Source organism: Phalaenopsis equestris, unplaced genomic scaffold, assembly GCF_001263595.1.
Source record: "Phalaenopsis equestris unplaced genomic scaffold, ASM126359v1 Scaffold000488, whole genome shotgun sequence".
NCBI lineage: Eukaryota > Viridiplantae > Streptophyta > Magnoliopsida > Asparagales > Orchidaceae > Phalaenopsis > Phalaenopsis equestris.
The window spans coordinates 553,384-568,248 of NW_018164928.1; the positions used below are offsets into that span (position 1 = coordinate 553,384).

A 14,865-nucleotide genomic window follows, 5' to 3' on the forward strand; every position below is an offset into this window, starting at 1 on the left:
AAACTGCGCGAATATCCGAAAACCAATAAGTCGTTTACAGGTGGCAATACGAGACCGTGGTCGTGTGAGGGTAATGTTCCCACGTGTGTAATTTTCAAAAAACGAAGATATTTGCGTTGATGGCACGGTTGCTAAAGCTGATCGAATGCATGTAAAGAAAATATATTGAATTTTCTTGCAAATGTTAGTGCTTATGATTTTTTACAGATCTCGCAGACGTCACCGTGATTGGATCGGACGGTGGGGATTAGATGTGTGGGGGCCAGCGAATGGAATGGCGTGGTGGCGACGTCTTCATGTAAAGCTGGCGAAGGCACTTTTTTTCTCCCTTGATCTGGGCTCCGATAGAGCGCGCGTTATGCGTTGGTTGTCATTCACTTAAAATGAAGCAGCGAAGCGTCTCTCGAGCGGGAGATTATTGCGTGCGGACACCGCATGCATCTCTGCATGCGGTGTTCGATCCTGGCCGTAGATCACGGTGATCTACGGTCAGGATTATTTCCATTTTTAAAAAAAATAAATAAATAATTTTAGGTGGGGCCCACCGAAATACATCAGGACCGTAAATCATGTGATTTACGGTCCAGATCGGTGTCCGCACGCAAGCTGCGTGCGGACGCCGATCCACATGGAATAATTTTTCCTCTCGAGCGTACTCTACAATTTATTCGCAGAAATAATATTATTTTATTATTTCGAATCCTGCATCCCTTTAGTTCTGCGGACATCGTGTTTACAGAAGCTTCGCCAAATGCGAAAGTGCTTCAAACCCTAATCTGAGAATTTTCATGGGTGAGGACAATATACACTGTATGTGTGTGATGTGTGTAAAACATGATTAATTTCTTTTATATTTTATATAATTTTTATGGATGAAATTACACTTTAAAGAAAGATATTTTTATATGTTTCTTACATGTACAATAGATTGTAAATGTGGAAAGAAGTAGAACGAAGTGGAGAAGAAACGGAGCTGATTTAAAGCATTTGTAACTCAAGGAATTGGCGTTTAGGCGCCAGTACTTACCCGACCAGAGAGAGAGTCTTGTGCCTACGCGCCAGCAATTGCTTGATAGTTTTCTACAGTTTTTCTCCCACGACTTGGGGAGCTATGGAGAGGTTATAGACAGTTCTTTGAGGTATTTTTTTGGAGGCCTTCTGAACACTTGGGATGGAGAGGAGAGCTTAGAGTCGGAGACTTGTAGGAGAAGAAGTTAGTTTGCATTGTATCGAGAGTTTGGTGAGGATTTTGAGGAATAATTATAAAGAGGATTAACAGGGATTGGGAGATCCTTTGGGGGAGATATTTCTAGCATTTTGTAAAGAAAAAAAACTAAAATTGTGTAGGCTTTTGTATTGTATTTTTCTGGAAACACAATTTTAGTGGATTGTTTTATTCCAACTATGATTTGTGGTAATTCTTTCATGTTTTGTGAGCTGTTTTTTTACCTTTTCCCTTGTAATGAATAAGTGGGTTATGTATGAATATTAGAATGCTTTTAAAATTGATTTTCTCTTTAATGTGATGATTTTCCTTCTGTATTTTATTTACTTATCATTCTTGTCAAATAATTTATTAAAATCAGTTGTGAACCCATAATGACTCTGGAGAGTTATGACATGAACAACTAAGAAGATCACGTTGAACTATAAGGTATAAAACAAAAGTAAACTAAAGGGAAATCCAAATAGATAAGGAAAAAATCTTTGATGGATTCAAATTGGGGTTTAAGGAATTAAAACCAATTTAACAAAAAAATTTTATACACTCAGAAGAGGGTTAACAAAATTCTTCATATTTGTCACTAGTCATAGTTATAATTTAATGTATTCATTTTCCTACACGCTACTTATATCATTGCAAGGAAAAGTAGATTTATACCTTGATTTTTCACCAATTAATATATATTTAGTATGATTTTTGTATGAGTGAACCTTTAATATAGTTTGCTAGAATTTATTAGGAATAGTTAGCACAACCTAAACCCAACGTTACTTCCAAGCTAAGATCAATTTTATTAAGTTAGAACTTCTCTTAAGTTAATTAAGTCACTCCCTGGGGAATCGATATTCCAGACTCAAAAATTCAATATTACTTAAACGATGTGTATACTTACGTGAGACTTCTACACTTAGAATTATGGTGTACAAAAGTCTTAAGCACCACAACAGGTTCAGGTCCGATCAGCGCACATCAAACCGTTGATTAAACAAAAAGTGTATTTCACTTTTAGAGGCATAACACTAAAACTTCAATTATATATATATCACATATGCCATATTATTTTCGTGTGAAAAAATGCACTTCATGCTTAAAGACTTAAAATAATAATATTTTGGATATGATATAGAAATTTTTAAAGGTATAAATCTAAAAAAAGATAATGAAGTTGTTACGTGTATAAATACATAGGAATATAGGGCTATCAAAAAAAATTCATAGTTCGCAAATAGCTCGTGCTCAACTAGTTAAATAGTTTGAGTTTATTAAGTAAGCGAGTCGAACAAAAACAAAATTTTCAAGCTCAAATTACAAACAAGCCAAACACGAACAACTTTTTTCAAGCCAATTCGAGTCGAACACGAGCGAACAAATATTTGTTCGTGTTCGACTCGTTTATATTTCGAGCTTAAAAATTTGTTCGTGTTCGGCTCGTTAAGCTTAACGAACAAGCCAAACACGAGCTACTTAACAAGACAAACACGAGTTGTTTGCGAACAACGAGCCAAATTGACAGCCCTAATTAGAAGATCTAAAATACCACCAAAGCTTTACATTCATATTTACATGCATACCGCTCAAATTTTTAGCATGACACCAAAAACACCACCATCCTTATGTTACAAATGTAAATATCAAACTTTAAATCTTAGATATGTAAATACATGAGATATCTAGGGCATGTATGTAAATTTCCCTTTCTTTTAAGGGATGCCAACCATTGAGCTTCAGAGTTGCCGCCTCCTTTTTTCTGCAACTTCTGAGGAATCAAATCAATGATTATATCAAAATACTGCTTTTAGCTCAATTTGTGTAATTTTAAATTGCAATTGAATGTATTGAAATTAAAAATATATATATAGAAATTGTGTAACATGGACTCTATCATTGATGAAAAATAGCAATATAAATAAGAATGCAAATAATAGTTGCAAGAGAAGTATACCAAAATTGTTTTAATTCACTTCTATATAACAAAATATTATAAAGGAAGATTTACAAACATACCACTCAATTCCTATGTATTTACATATCTAACACCCAAACTCATTTATGCATGAAAAATTGTTTTACATTTGAGAAGTTAAAATAGTGGTATGTTTGATGTGATAAGAAAGACTTGAGCGGTATAAATGTAAAAAAGAAAAAGTTTAGGTGTTAGGCATGTAAAAATATAGGAATTGGGTGGTATGTATGCAAATGCCCCTATTAAAAAATGGTTGCTTTCCTTTTAGAAGTTAAAAGATAACTTCATTTGTGCTTTCTGATATGAACATCCACAGCATTAGCCTGATCCCAACTATTTGGGGTTGGTTTTATAAATCCTTATTTTCAATTTGATCCTATTTACTCTCATTCATGTTACCTTGAATATACTCTTTTTTCCTTCTTAAATATTTGACACTTGCTTTATCTAAAATTCAAATAGATGCTTTGTTTTTTAGGAGCATTTACATGCATACCACACAATTCTTCTATATTTACACATCTAACACCTAAACATTCATCTTTACATGCATACCACTCAAATCTTTAAAATGTCATAAAAAATATCACCATCATTACCTTTTCAAAAGTGAAATACACTTTTCATGCATAGGTTTATAAGAATCAAGGCCTTAGATATGTAAATACATAAGAATTGTTTGGTGTGAATGTAAATTCCCTTTTTTTTCTACTATTCATAAAACAAGCACGATACATGTCACTCCAATCATTCCTTTAACATAACTATTCCATAGTTTAATTTTATAATTTTATCACGCATCCATTTCAACACACACTCTTCTTTTTGTTTGGCCACACTCAACTTAGCCATGAATGACTTTCTATTGCACAAAACTTAAATACATGTAACATAGTTGCCTGAATTGTAATTTTGTGAAATTTGCCTTCAAATTTTCATAATGTCTTCTTATTACATAATAGCCCTCAAGGCTGCTATGCATATTAGCCATCAACTCTTATCGCTAGAATTATAAATCTCAATAAAAATCCCATAGAAATCCTAGCTTTCATTTTATGCATCTTCTTCAAACTAACCATTTCACTTCAACCTATGATATAACTCATAATTTGGCTTATTGATCTCCTTAAAGTCATTTTGTTCTAATAATTCAATTAATAATTTCTCAAAGTAGCATTTTTAACTTACTTAGCTGCCTTTATTTTAACCAAGCTTCTTTCAACTCACTTCTAATGCAACATTTCATAACACCAAACCTATTATATAAATTATCAAAACTATAGTTTTTTTTTTTTTTTTAACAATGGCCGGAGGCTATCATACGAGCCCCCAGTCACCGTCATGTGCCTAACTATTCAAGAACCGCTCTCACTACCAGCAACATTGGCCAGAGACATATAGTTTTGTAATAATGATTGCAAGTCTCGGGATTTGACCCGCTCTCACTACCGGCAACATTGGCCAGAGGGGGATTTGAACTTACGACCTAAGAGGACTTACTACCTTCAAAGAGGCTGCTCTAGCAACAGGTCACGGCTGGTGGCACATAACAAGACATATAGTTTTGTAATAATGATTGCAAGTCTCCATAATAATTTTCTTTTAGCAATTTTAAAAAGCATATCTTTTACTTAATAATAGTTTAAATGCATCCACTCCGCCATTAAATCTCCTTATTAATATGTTCTTTGCTTCTAAACCTTCAAAAACTTCTATGTTTGCCTTGTTAATGGAATTAGTCATCTAATTTCACATCAACTTTAGCTTAGATAATAAATTTTCATTTTATATCTCTTAACAATCTAGTATGAAAAATTAATAAATTTTTACCTTTTAAAATTCATTCTTTGACATACAACAACAGCAATAACAACAACAACAAAACCTTTATCCCGCTAAGTGGGGTCGATTACATGAATCTTTTTTCTCCATTGCCTCCTATTTAGTATCATAATTTCATTTAAGTCTAATAAATTAAGGTCATTTTTATACAATATGCCCAAGTAATCCTAGGTTTACGTCTGCCTTTCTTAACGTAAGTCGAATATAAAACATCTACTCTTCTAATTGGATCATCAGATGGTCGACATTTAATGTGACCAAACCATCGAAGGCGACTCTCTTTAATTTTGTCTGTCACTGGAGCTACACCAACCCTATCACAGATATATTCATTTCGCATTTTGTCATAAGGCTATTTTTGACATAAGGCAATTATTTCTTGTGAACATTTTCTTCATGCAATTAGAAATATACTCATATAACAACTTTATGCAATGTTTTCAAACTCCCTCATAAAATAGTTTTGATAAGCTTGGCAATTTATGTTCTTTCCTTCCAAGACAAAAGAGATATGCTTCTCATTCTCTAATTTATGTATTTACTATTACAACATTATAAGTTACTATCAAATTACATACAACCTCTCACATTGGTGCCGCGTGCCCCAACCCATTGGTTGGCATCCACGGTATAAGCCCCTATGGTCAGGGGTTCATATCCCTCTAGCATAGTTTGGCCCTAAGGAGGTGGTACTCGAATGGTTAGACACACTAGCGGTGGCTGCAAGCTCGTATAATAGTCTTTGGTCATTCCTTTCAAAAAATAAATAAATACAGCTTCTCACAGTGCATTCCATCCCCTATTCTATATGTTCATTCAATTCACTCCTAAAAAAAATAATTCATTTCTCTCTGTTAAACATAGTTACAGTTCATTCATCTGTCACAAAATCAAAAATTTTAAACCAATTTCTAATCCAACAAGAGATATAAATATAAAAACAAATCACATTCAAAATGTAATAACCTCCAATAGAAAGCAAGAAAACATCTAAAAACAGCGCAGAAATCAATAAAATCGTGCTGCATTTACAAGTTGGTTTCGATTCTTACTTTCCAAAGCAATCGGCTCCGATTAAGAAGCACTCAAGTCCTCCTCCTCATGATTTTCGATCTGATTACCAAATTTCTTTTGGAACGCATCTTGCTTCTGCATCCACATCATATGGCCCTGCAGACGAATAAGAAATTGAACGCAAATGAACTGGGGAAAAAGGAAAAGCAGTTTTCCGAAGGAGAATAAGCATATGATTACGCACGAAGACCTGAAGAGCTGCAGCCCAAACGACTATGAAGGAAGCAATCCAGAACTTCTTCTCCTTCAGAAGCCTCGTAGCATCCATCGCAGCGCGGAAAAAAACCCTAGGAAGGAATTTTTGAGTTGCTTATAGGCAAGCCCCATCTTTTGAAGTTGGGGCATTTACATTACATACATATCACCTAATTCTATGTATTTTTGGTAATTTGCATACCTAAATTTATTTTTTTATATTTATGCCCCCAAAATTTTTCAAATCATATTTTAAATGCAATTATTTTAACTTAAAAAATACTGAAATACACATTTTTATGTGATAGTGGGGTGACATATATGTAAAAATTCAAGTTTCGGTGTGTGACAGGTAGAGATATAAGAGCTATGTGTAGGGTCGTAAAGGAGCCCAGCTTGAGCAAGCTCGTGTTTATCTTGTGTTCGATTCGTCTTTGAAACTAACTCATGTTTGAAATTGATCGTAAACAGTGTGTTTATGTTCGGCTTGAATTATATATTTTTGTTCGTGTTCAACTCGAAATTGACTCATTTAAATTAATTAAAAAAATAAATCAATGTTGTTGGATTCGAACCTACAACACTTCTGTGTTAAAAGACTCAGAACCGCATGACCACATAAATTGTTATGATTTAAATTTAAATATGAATATATAATATATTATTATGTAAATAATATATGTAATTTATTTATTTTGAGTTAAAACGAGCCGAACATGATCGAACGTAATGTTGTTCGTGTTTGGCTCGTTCAATGTTGGAACTAGTCTCTTTTTTGAGGAGGGTTGAGAGGGCAAACTTTTTATTAAAAAAATTAATTAAAGAAATAGCATATAATTCAAAATTAAAACTTGAATTAATTATCATTGATAAATAAAATCATGTATGTAAATCTTCATTTTTTATATAGTCCTTAAGCCACGTCCATTATATAGGCCTTATGGACTATGAAACTCCATAGGTTAACATTATTGCTTGATGCATCCCTATAGACTTAAAAATCAAATAAAACCATAAACATTTACATAAAATCATAGTATTGGAATTGAGTGATATTAGTTGGTTGATTCAATTATAAATAAATAATCTTCAAACATCATGTAAATAGTCAGGTTTCTTTTGAAATAGTTACAGTTTATTAAAAAACAGATGTTACAATGTTAGCATATAATCTGATGTTTAAAAAGTCACAGCGGTAATTATAATTTTTATTTTAAAAAAAAAAGTCAAACCGTAGCTAGAAAGCTGTCACAACATCATGTCAGGATCGGTGAAAAAATGCAGATTTCAACGACAGCATTTTGAAAAAAAAACTATAAAACTGCAATTTACCAAAATAAATAAAATTACCGTGCGGTGTCGCGTTGCCTCCTCGCCTGTCTCCCCAAGTCAATTTCACAAAGTTTTCAACAATGTTTCAATTCTTACTTTAGCCTTATTTAGAATCAATTATCACCATTTTCCATGTGATATATATTAAGTTTGACCATAAATTTCTTTGAAATTATTAAACTCAAATAATTCTAAATTTATTTTTAATAATTTCCATTGAAAATACCAAGTTGGGATTAAAGCTCTTAAATTTTATTTTTTTTTAATCCGCATTAAATGATTGAAATTAACTTTAAAACTGATTAAAATAATATTATAAACAGCTTAATATCAGCTGTGGAACTTGAATTGAACGACTTTAGTCGGTGAATTGAAGTCTCTGTCACGTCGTCCTGTCCAATTGACTATTAATTTTCGCAGCATGATTAAAGAAAACAGTCTTTTTTGCTAAATCAAGTCATTTAAAGACGATGCATTTACATACATACCACCCAAATTTTTATGCATTTACATATCTCACGCCTAAATTTTATATTACATACATAGGTAAATCGGGCTGTCAAAACGGCTAGTTGTTCGCGAACAGCTCGTGTTTGGCTCGTTAAGAAGCTTACGTTCAGCTCGTTTTGGCTCAAAATACTACTAATCAATTATATATCTACTAAAATTTTGGCTCAAAATACTACTAATCAATTTTGGCTCAAAATACTACTAATCGTTTTGGCTCGTTTTGGCTCAATATGACTCTTTGTTCGTGAACAGCTCGTGTTCGGCTCGCTAAACAAACAAGCCAAACACGAACACACTATTTAAGCTCGAAATATAAACGAGCTGAACACGAGCTAAGTCTGGGCTCGCTCGTATTCGTTCGTGTACACTCCTATAGGTAAAGTAACATATATGTAAAAAAAATGAATTTTAGGTGTTAGAGATGTAAATATCTAAATATTTGACAGCCATAAAATTTTCCAAAAAAATAATTATAATATTTCTCTTAGAGTATGTTTTAATTTGCTTTGCTTAATCGACCTCTTGGCTTTTATTTATGATTTTTAGAGTTTATTAATTCCACTTTCGTTGATGAAAATGGAAAATATTAGCTTTTTTCATAACGATTAAGAATCAAATTATTTTATGCATTTTTGGTGTTTAACAAAATAATAATTGATGCGTGTTAGGAGATTTGTGGCGTTGGAGCGGTGATTATTTATCGTTTTAGTATGCTTGGAGAACCAACACACACAACAGTGATTAAAGAAAATTAAGTAGGGGGAGACACCTCGACTTTTTATGCCGAATACCTTTGAAAGGGGGATAAATCACGAAGTCTAACCCATTTGAAATAATTCACATACATATGCCTACACTTCTCTTGAATTAGTGCAGATGACATTACGAGGTTGCAATCAATGAATGAATCTGAACCACCGATCAAACGACCGGAAGAGATTCCTTGGATCAGACAAAATTTGATGGATATTTAAGAGCATTAACGATGTCGGAATTGAGCGATCATAGGCTCATTAGATTCTTCTTGCTGAGGCACTCGATTTGACTATAAACTCACCCGATTCGACATTCATTTGACTTTCCAAATATGTCAGCAAAGCTTTCAAAAGTGGTTTAATAGTTTGCATGAACTTTATCTAATTTGGATTCGATCATTTTTGTTATCATTGGGTTCATCTCCTCTAGCACGTCAGTTTGACTGTCAGTTTGCTGAAATTAGAGCACTGGATGACTCTTAATTAAAGTTTGAATATTTGTTTGCTCAAAAGATTGCCTCCAGATTTGTTTCATGCATCGAGATTCATGTCGAGTGAAGGAAATTTATTGCCGGCATGTCAATAATAATAATTTACTCACCATGAGAATCATTTTGATTTATAAATATAATAAAAAAAATTACATATATACCGCACACAATTCTAATGCATCCTACATAACTTAAATTACTTTCATACTTACATTTATAATACTTAGGTGTGATAAAGCCATGCATAAGAAAATGCATTCCATTTTTAGAAAGTTAATAATAATGATAATTTTTATATGATGACAATGTTTAAGTGATTGTCATGTAAATGTGAATGCTTAAATCTTACATACATAAATACAAAAGAATTTGCATGATATTGTGTATAAAGAAACAGTCATCCAAGACTAGCAGAACCTGACTTAATTGGCCTTTTACATTGGCAAAATTCCTAAAAGCTTAATTGCCTAGCTTTAGCCGTCAAATATTAGTTGTCAAGCACCGGCTACTAAATATCGGTCGTCAAGTACCAAGCATCAGTTGCCAAGTACCAACTATTGAGTACAAGTTGATAAGTACCAACTGTCAAATACTAATTGTCGACTATCATCCATCGAGTACCTGCTGCAAAGTATGACAAACATTTTATCATCCAGTTTGAATTCCTCACAAAAATGGTCAATTACACAAACAAATACATTATCGTACTCTAATCAGTTTACGTGTTATTTCTTTGGGTACATCTTTTGTAACCTTCGTGGCGGATTAGTCATCCTTAACTCTGTAAATATGAGGATGATCCTTCACTCGGAAAGGAGATTCACTCGGATTGAGTTTGTTCTCATTGGGGGATGAGCCTAAGTAGTGTGAATCTATAGATATTTTGGAATATAGCATCCTAAAATATGTGGTGAGCATGAATCATGTCATAGACTAGACAAGGGACCTTACACGAAGAAGATGGTGTAGCAAGAAGACTTAATCAATATGAATTGCAATAGAGAAATTTAGACTTCAAGTTTTGGAGTCTTACAATGGGCCTATCACGTATCCTCATTCAAGTTAGCCGACAGCCTATTAAGGATTAATGATGCTCTAAAATATTAACTGCTCTTTATGTTACCAAAGGAATCAGTTCTTCACTGGTTCAAAAATTTACTTACAAACCAGTTACATCATTCAGGGAGTTCAAGTAATTTTTTGTGGCTTAATTTGCTAGCGTGCAAATGTCGTGAGAAGGTTTGAGAAGTTTTATTAACCTATTTTAGTAAGGGATTTAGAACCAGCAGCCGCCCATGTTACTTTGACTCAAGTTTTTTGAGAAGGTATGTTCAAGTATGCATGAGCTCTAGCTTTACTGTTGTGAAAAAACGACGACAATAAAACGAAAAATAAAACAAGAAAAATTGCACGCATAAAAACATCAGAGCAACACACAGATTTACATGGTTCGACAAATTTGCCTACGTCCACAGAGCAGCAGGGGATTTTACTACTTTGAGGAATTACATCGTCGAGTGCCTCGACGTTTACAAGAAAATCTTTATGTTCTTCTCTCCTTTCCTCTCTCTCTCTCTCTTAGAGGACTTGGCTTGGCTTGTGGCTTAGCTTATGACAAGTCATAAGAGGTTATTTATAGAAACTAGGAGAGCAATAGGTGGGAGGTAGGTGGGAAGGTAAGTCAGCGGTATGTGAGATTCTTAATAAAGAAGCTATTTAAATTGAGGTGGACCTGGTCTCCACATTACCCAACAATTCTTTTACTTGAAGACTGGGACACTTACTCCATCACCTACTGGCTGCATCATCTACTAGTGGTACCGACCTTTTCCTCAAACATGATATCATTCACCTATGCAACTCAAAGACTTGTCTTCGTGTCAGAAGACCAGCTGAAGTTTCACGAGTAACACCCTCAGTTGACATATCAACTTCAACTCAGCCTTGTACCACCAAGCGTAGTTTTCACCTGATACACCCACTTGTTGTGCAATGCCTTCTTTCTTGGTAGAAGTTCTGTCGGCTTCCAAGTCTGATTCTCTGGTATGGAATTTGTCTTCTTCTTGGTCAGCTCCCACTTGCTCGAATTCTCATCTTGCAAAATTTCTTCATAGCTCTGTGGTTCTCCATCATTTGTCTATACAAGCTCTGGTTTTCATGTATTTGGCGCTCTGCCACTTTTCAGAAAACTAACATTCTTCTACTTCCCTATAATGCACCTCTGACTCATGTGTTCTCGCCTGAGTAAATATGTAGTCATATATAGTGTGTTAGTTTTCTTACCCCAAATCAATACTAATGCTCCTTTGGTAACATTCCAGGTGATATCTGAGAACACCACTAAATGACCACTCTCATTGAGCTGCTCAATAGAGATGAGGATTTTCTTCAACTCAGGAACATGTCTGACCTTTTGCAAAATCCATTTACTATTATTATGGAGTACAATATCAACGTCTCTCATCTCCACCACGTTTAGAGTTTTTTCATCAGCCATATATGCATTCCCAAAGTTATTTGCAACATAATTTGGCATTAACTCCCGACGAGAAGATGTATGGAAGGAAGCCCCTGAATACAGTATCCAGTTATCAACAGAATTGTAAACTGTCAGCAATAGTGCATCCTGTATTTTTTCAGATACAACATTAGCGCCATCATTCTCTTTCTTTTTATGATTCTTATAATTCCTTTTTATGCGGTCAGTCTTGCCACAATTCCAGCAGATTTTCTGCTTACCAGACTTTGATTTTGATCTTCCTCTATTTGAGCTCATGTCATGTGATATCTCTCTGGAATCAACATTTAACACTGAACTTGAACACGAGGCCTCGCCAAAATCCTTCCTGTGTGCCTCCTCAGTCAAAATCAAAACATGAATATCATCATATTTCAGCTTAGATTTACCTGCAGAACTGCTAATTATCGTCCTCATGACTTCTCAGCTATTTGGCAATAAAACCAACAATATCAGCGCACGTATCTCACATCAAAATTAATTTCAACATATGACAATTGATTTGTGATAGTATTAAAATCATTCAGGTGTAAAGCAACAGACACACATTCCGCCATCTTCAAGTTGAATAATTTTTTCATCAAGTGCACCTTCTTATTCGCCGATAGTTTTTCATATATAACCATCCATGGATGCAAGTGTATGAAAAACCATCCATGGCTTTTCATACAAAATCCTTGTTATTCGTCGATGTTAGATGTGCTCACGTTGAAAATAACCATCCATGGATGCAGGTGGCACAAAGGAGTCACTTTGTTTCTAAGAATTTACGAAGGGCGTTTGAGGATCGAACACATCACCAAGAGCAAAAAAACCATCATTTTGACTGGGAGGAATTATTAGATGCGTATAATGCATGCATGCGGACTTCAGTACAATTGTGTTTGTTGTATTTTTGAGACAACTCCAGAATACAATCATGTTGTACTGAAGTCCGTATGCACGCAAAATCCGCACATAATAATTTTTCTTCTTATAGACACTGATTGAGTAAAGGTCGGAGAGGAGGCCCGAGTATCCTAACCGCCATGATTTCTTTTCTTCACATTGTTCCATCATCACGGATTTTTCCTATGTGGTCTGAATACATAGCTATATACATGTAAATGCTCTAAAAAATTAGAAAGAATCTATGGATATAACACCTAAATATACCATCATTTTAACATCTAAAAAGTGAAATACACTTTTTCATGCATATCTAAGTAGGTATATATATAACAATTGAAGCTTAGGTGTTAAATATGCAAATACATAATAATTGAGTGGTATATATGTAAATTTTCCAAATAAACAATACAATTTAAAATCTCATTACTTTTTCTTAAAAAATATAGATGAGAATTTAGCAATTTCAGAGTGCGGATTGTAATTTCATAAATAAATTCTCCTTTTAATTTTTTTTATGAAAATATAATTAAAAATTCTAAGAAGTAAGCTTCACTATGCTTGCATTTTCATGCCATATTACTTAGAATGTTGCTTTCCTCTTAAATGAATGCTGGCGGCACCCATATAATTAGTGTTGTGAAGAGGAATCCATTTGAATTATGCAATAATTGGGCCTATGTGTTCCATTTGTCAAACCCTCACATGCTTTGGGAGAATTATGGGAGAGATTGGGGGGCGATTCTCTAATTTATTACATTTTTCATGCATACATATCTAAATATGTATATAAAATAAAAAAAATCCACCCCTATAGAATGTGCAATAAATTATTCTAGAATATCGACATATATATATACACGTAAATTTACGCAGAAAAAGTATCGACACGAGCCTCGAGAGGGCCCACCAACAGGAGGCTGGGGAGCCCATGAGCTCAATCGGAAGCTTCAAGATCATGATTAAACAAGGTAGTCAAGCGGCCTGAACTTGAGAAGTTATATTGACCGTTAAATAGAGGAGGTTTTACGGATATCCCGTGATGGAACCAACCCAAAAAGAAAAAAAAAAATATTTTAAGAAGCTAACATCTTGAATCCCACTATCCTTTTGGAGGTATTTAGCAACCTCTCGATCGCTATCAAGAGTCAGCCATCCTCAAAGATCTCTTCGTCTAAGGGCGCCTATTACAATGATGCACTCTTTGCCCGATAACCTAGCTCCACCCGGTCGACAAGAACTCCTTATAAGGGAATGAGGGTCGGTGGACAGTCCTAATCAATCTGAAGACAACTTCGCCAACCCTTAACCCGTAAGGATCTAGCCAATCGGCAGTTTACCAGCAATCATCAGATTGTACCGTTCGAATGACCTCTTTTGCTTTGCCACAACAGTCTTGCTAACAAAGCCACCCGACTCTGGGCCCACTTATGTAAACTACGTGTAATAATATGTACAACCCCAATAAAGCAAGGGCCGATATATTAATTCACATATTATATCTACTTTCTCTACAAAAAGAAAATCAGTTTATGAGTAAAATGTTAGACACTAGCTCTAAAATTCTATCTGAAAAACAAAGGTGGCATTTGCATACTCACCACCCAATTCTTATGAATTTACTTATCCAACACCTAAAGTTTGCTTTTTTTACATTTATACCACCTGATGCGTGCTAGAAAATTCGCGGCGGTAGAGTAATGGATTATCGTCTTAGCGTTGCACGAAAATTCAGCACACACTCAGATGAAAGTGAATCAAGCTATGATCACACCAGAAATTTTTACGTGGAAAACCCGTAATAAGGGAAAAACCACGGGGTCTTGCCCAGTTGTAAAAATCCACTATAAGATGATGATTACAGATGCCCCTTGTCCCACAGGCGGGAAAGGGTTACTAGCTTTCCACGTTATGACGTCGACTGATGACGTCCAGTAAGCGGTGGTTGACGGAGGTGAGCGATGGCTAACAACAGTCGGTGACGGTCGGTGGTAGTTCACAGAGGTCAGCGGTGATCGACGGTGTTCAACGGTGGTCGACGGTCGTTGTCGACGGTCAGTGGTGGTCGACGG

At 34.7% G+C, this 14,865-nt stretch overlaps 1 protein-coding gene across 1 annotated transcript; it reads right to left on the reverse strand.

Moving 5' to 3' along the window:
* Nucleotides 1-2,760: 2,760 nt before the first annotated feature.
* LOC110028111 lies at nt 2,761-6,431 on the reverse strand. The gene is made up of 3 exons (XM_020729841.1): nt 6,295-6,431; nt 6,083-6,200; nt 2,761-2,981 (listed from the first exon to the last, which is right to left on the reverse strand). The coding sequence occupies exons 1-2, from the start codon at nt 6,370-6,372 to the stop codon at nt 6,105-6,107; spliced, it is 174 nt and encodes a 57-aa protein (XP_020585500.1). The 5' UTR covers nt 6,373-6,431; the 3' UTR covers nt 2,761-2,981; nt 6,083-6,104.
* Between the last annotated feature and the right edge of the window lie 8,434 nt (nt 6,432-14,865).

What these genes read in the sequence shown, in the direction of transcription:
- LOC110028111 (XM_020729841.1), bottom strand. Translation starts at nt 6,372, where the DNA reads ATGGATGCTACGAGGCTTCTGAAGGAGAAGAAGTTCTGGATTGCTTCC. An exon ending in TTTGGGCTGCAGCTCTTCAG is followed by an intron (nt 6,201 to 6,294) that starts GTCTTCGTGCGT and finishes ATTCGTCTGCAG; the next exon opens with GGCCATATGATGTGGATGCA.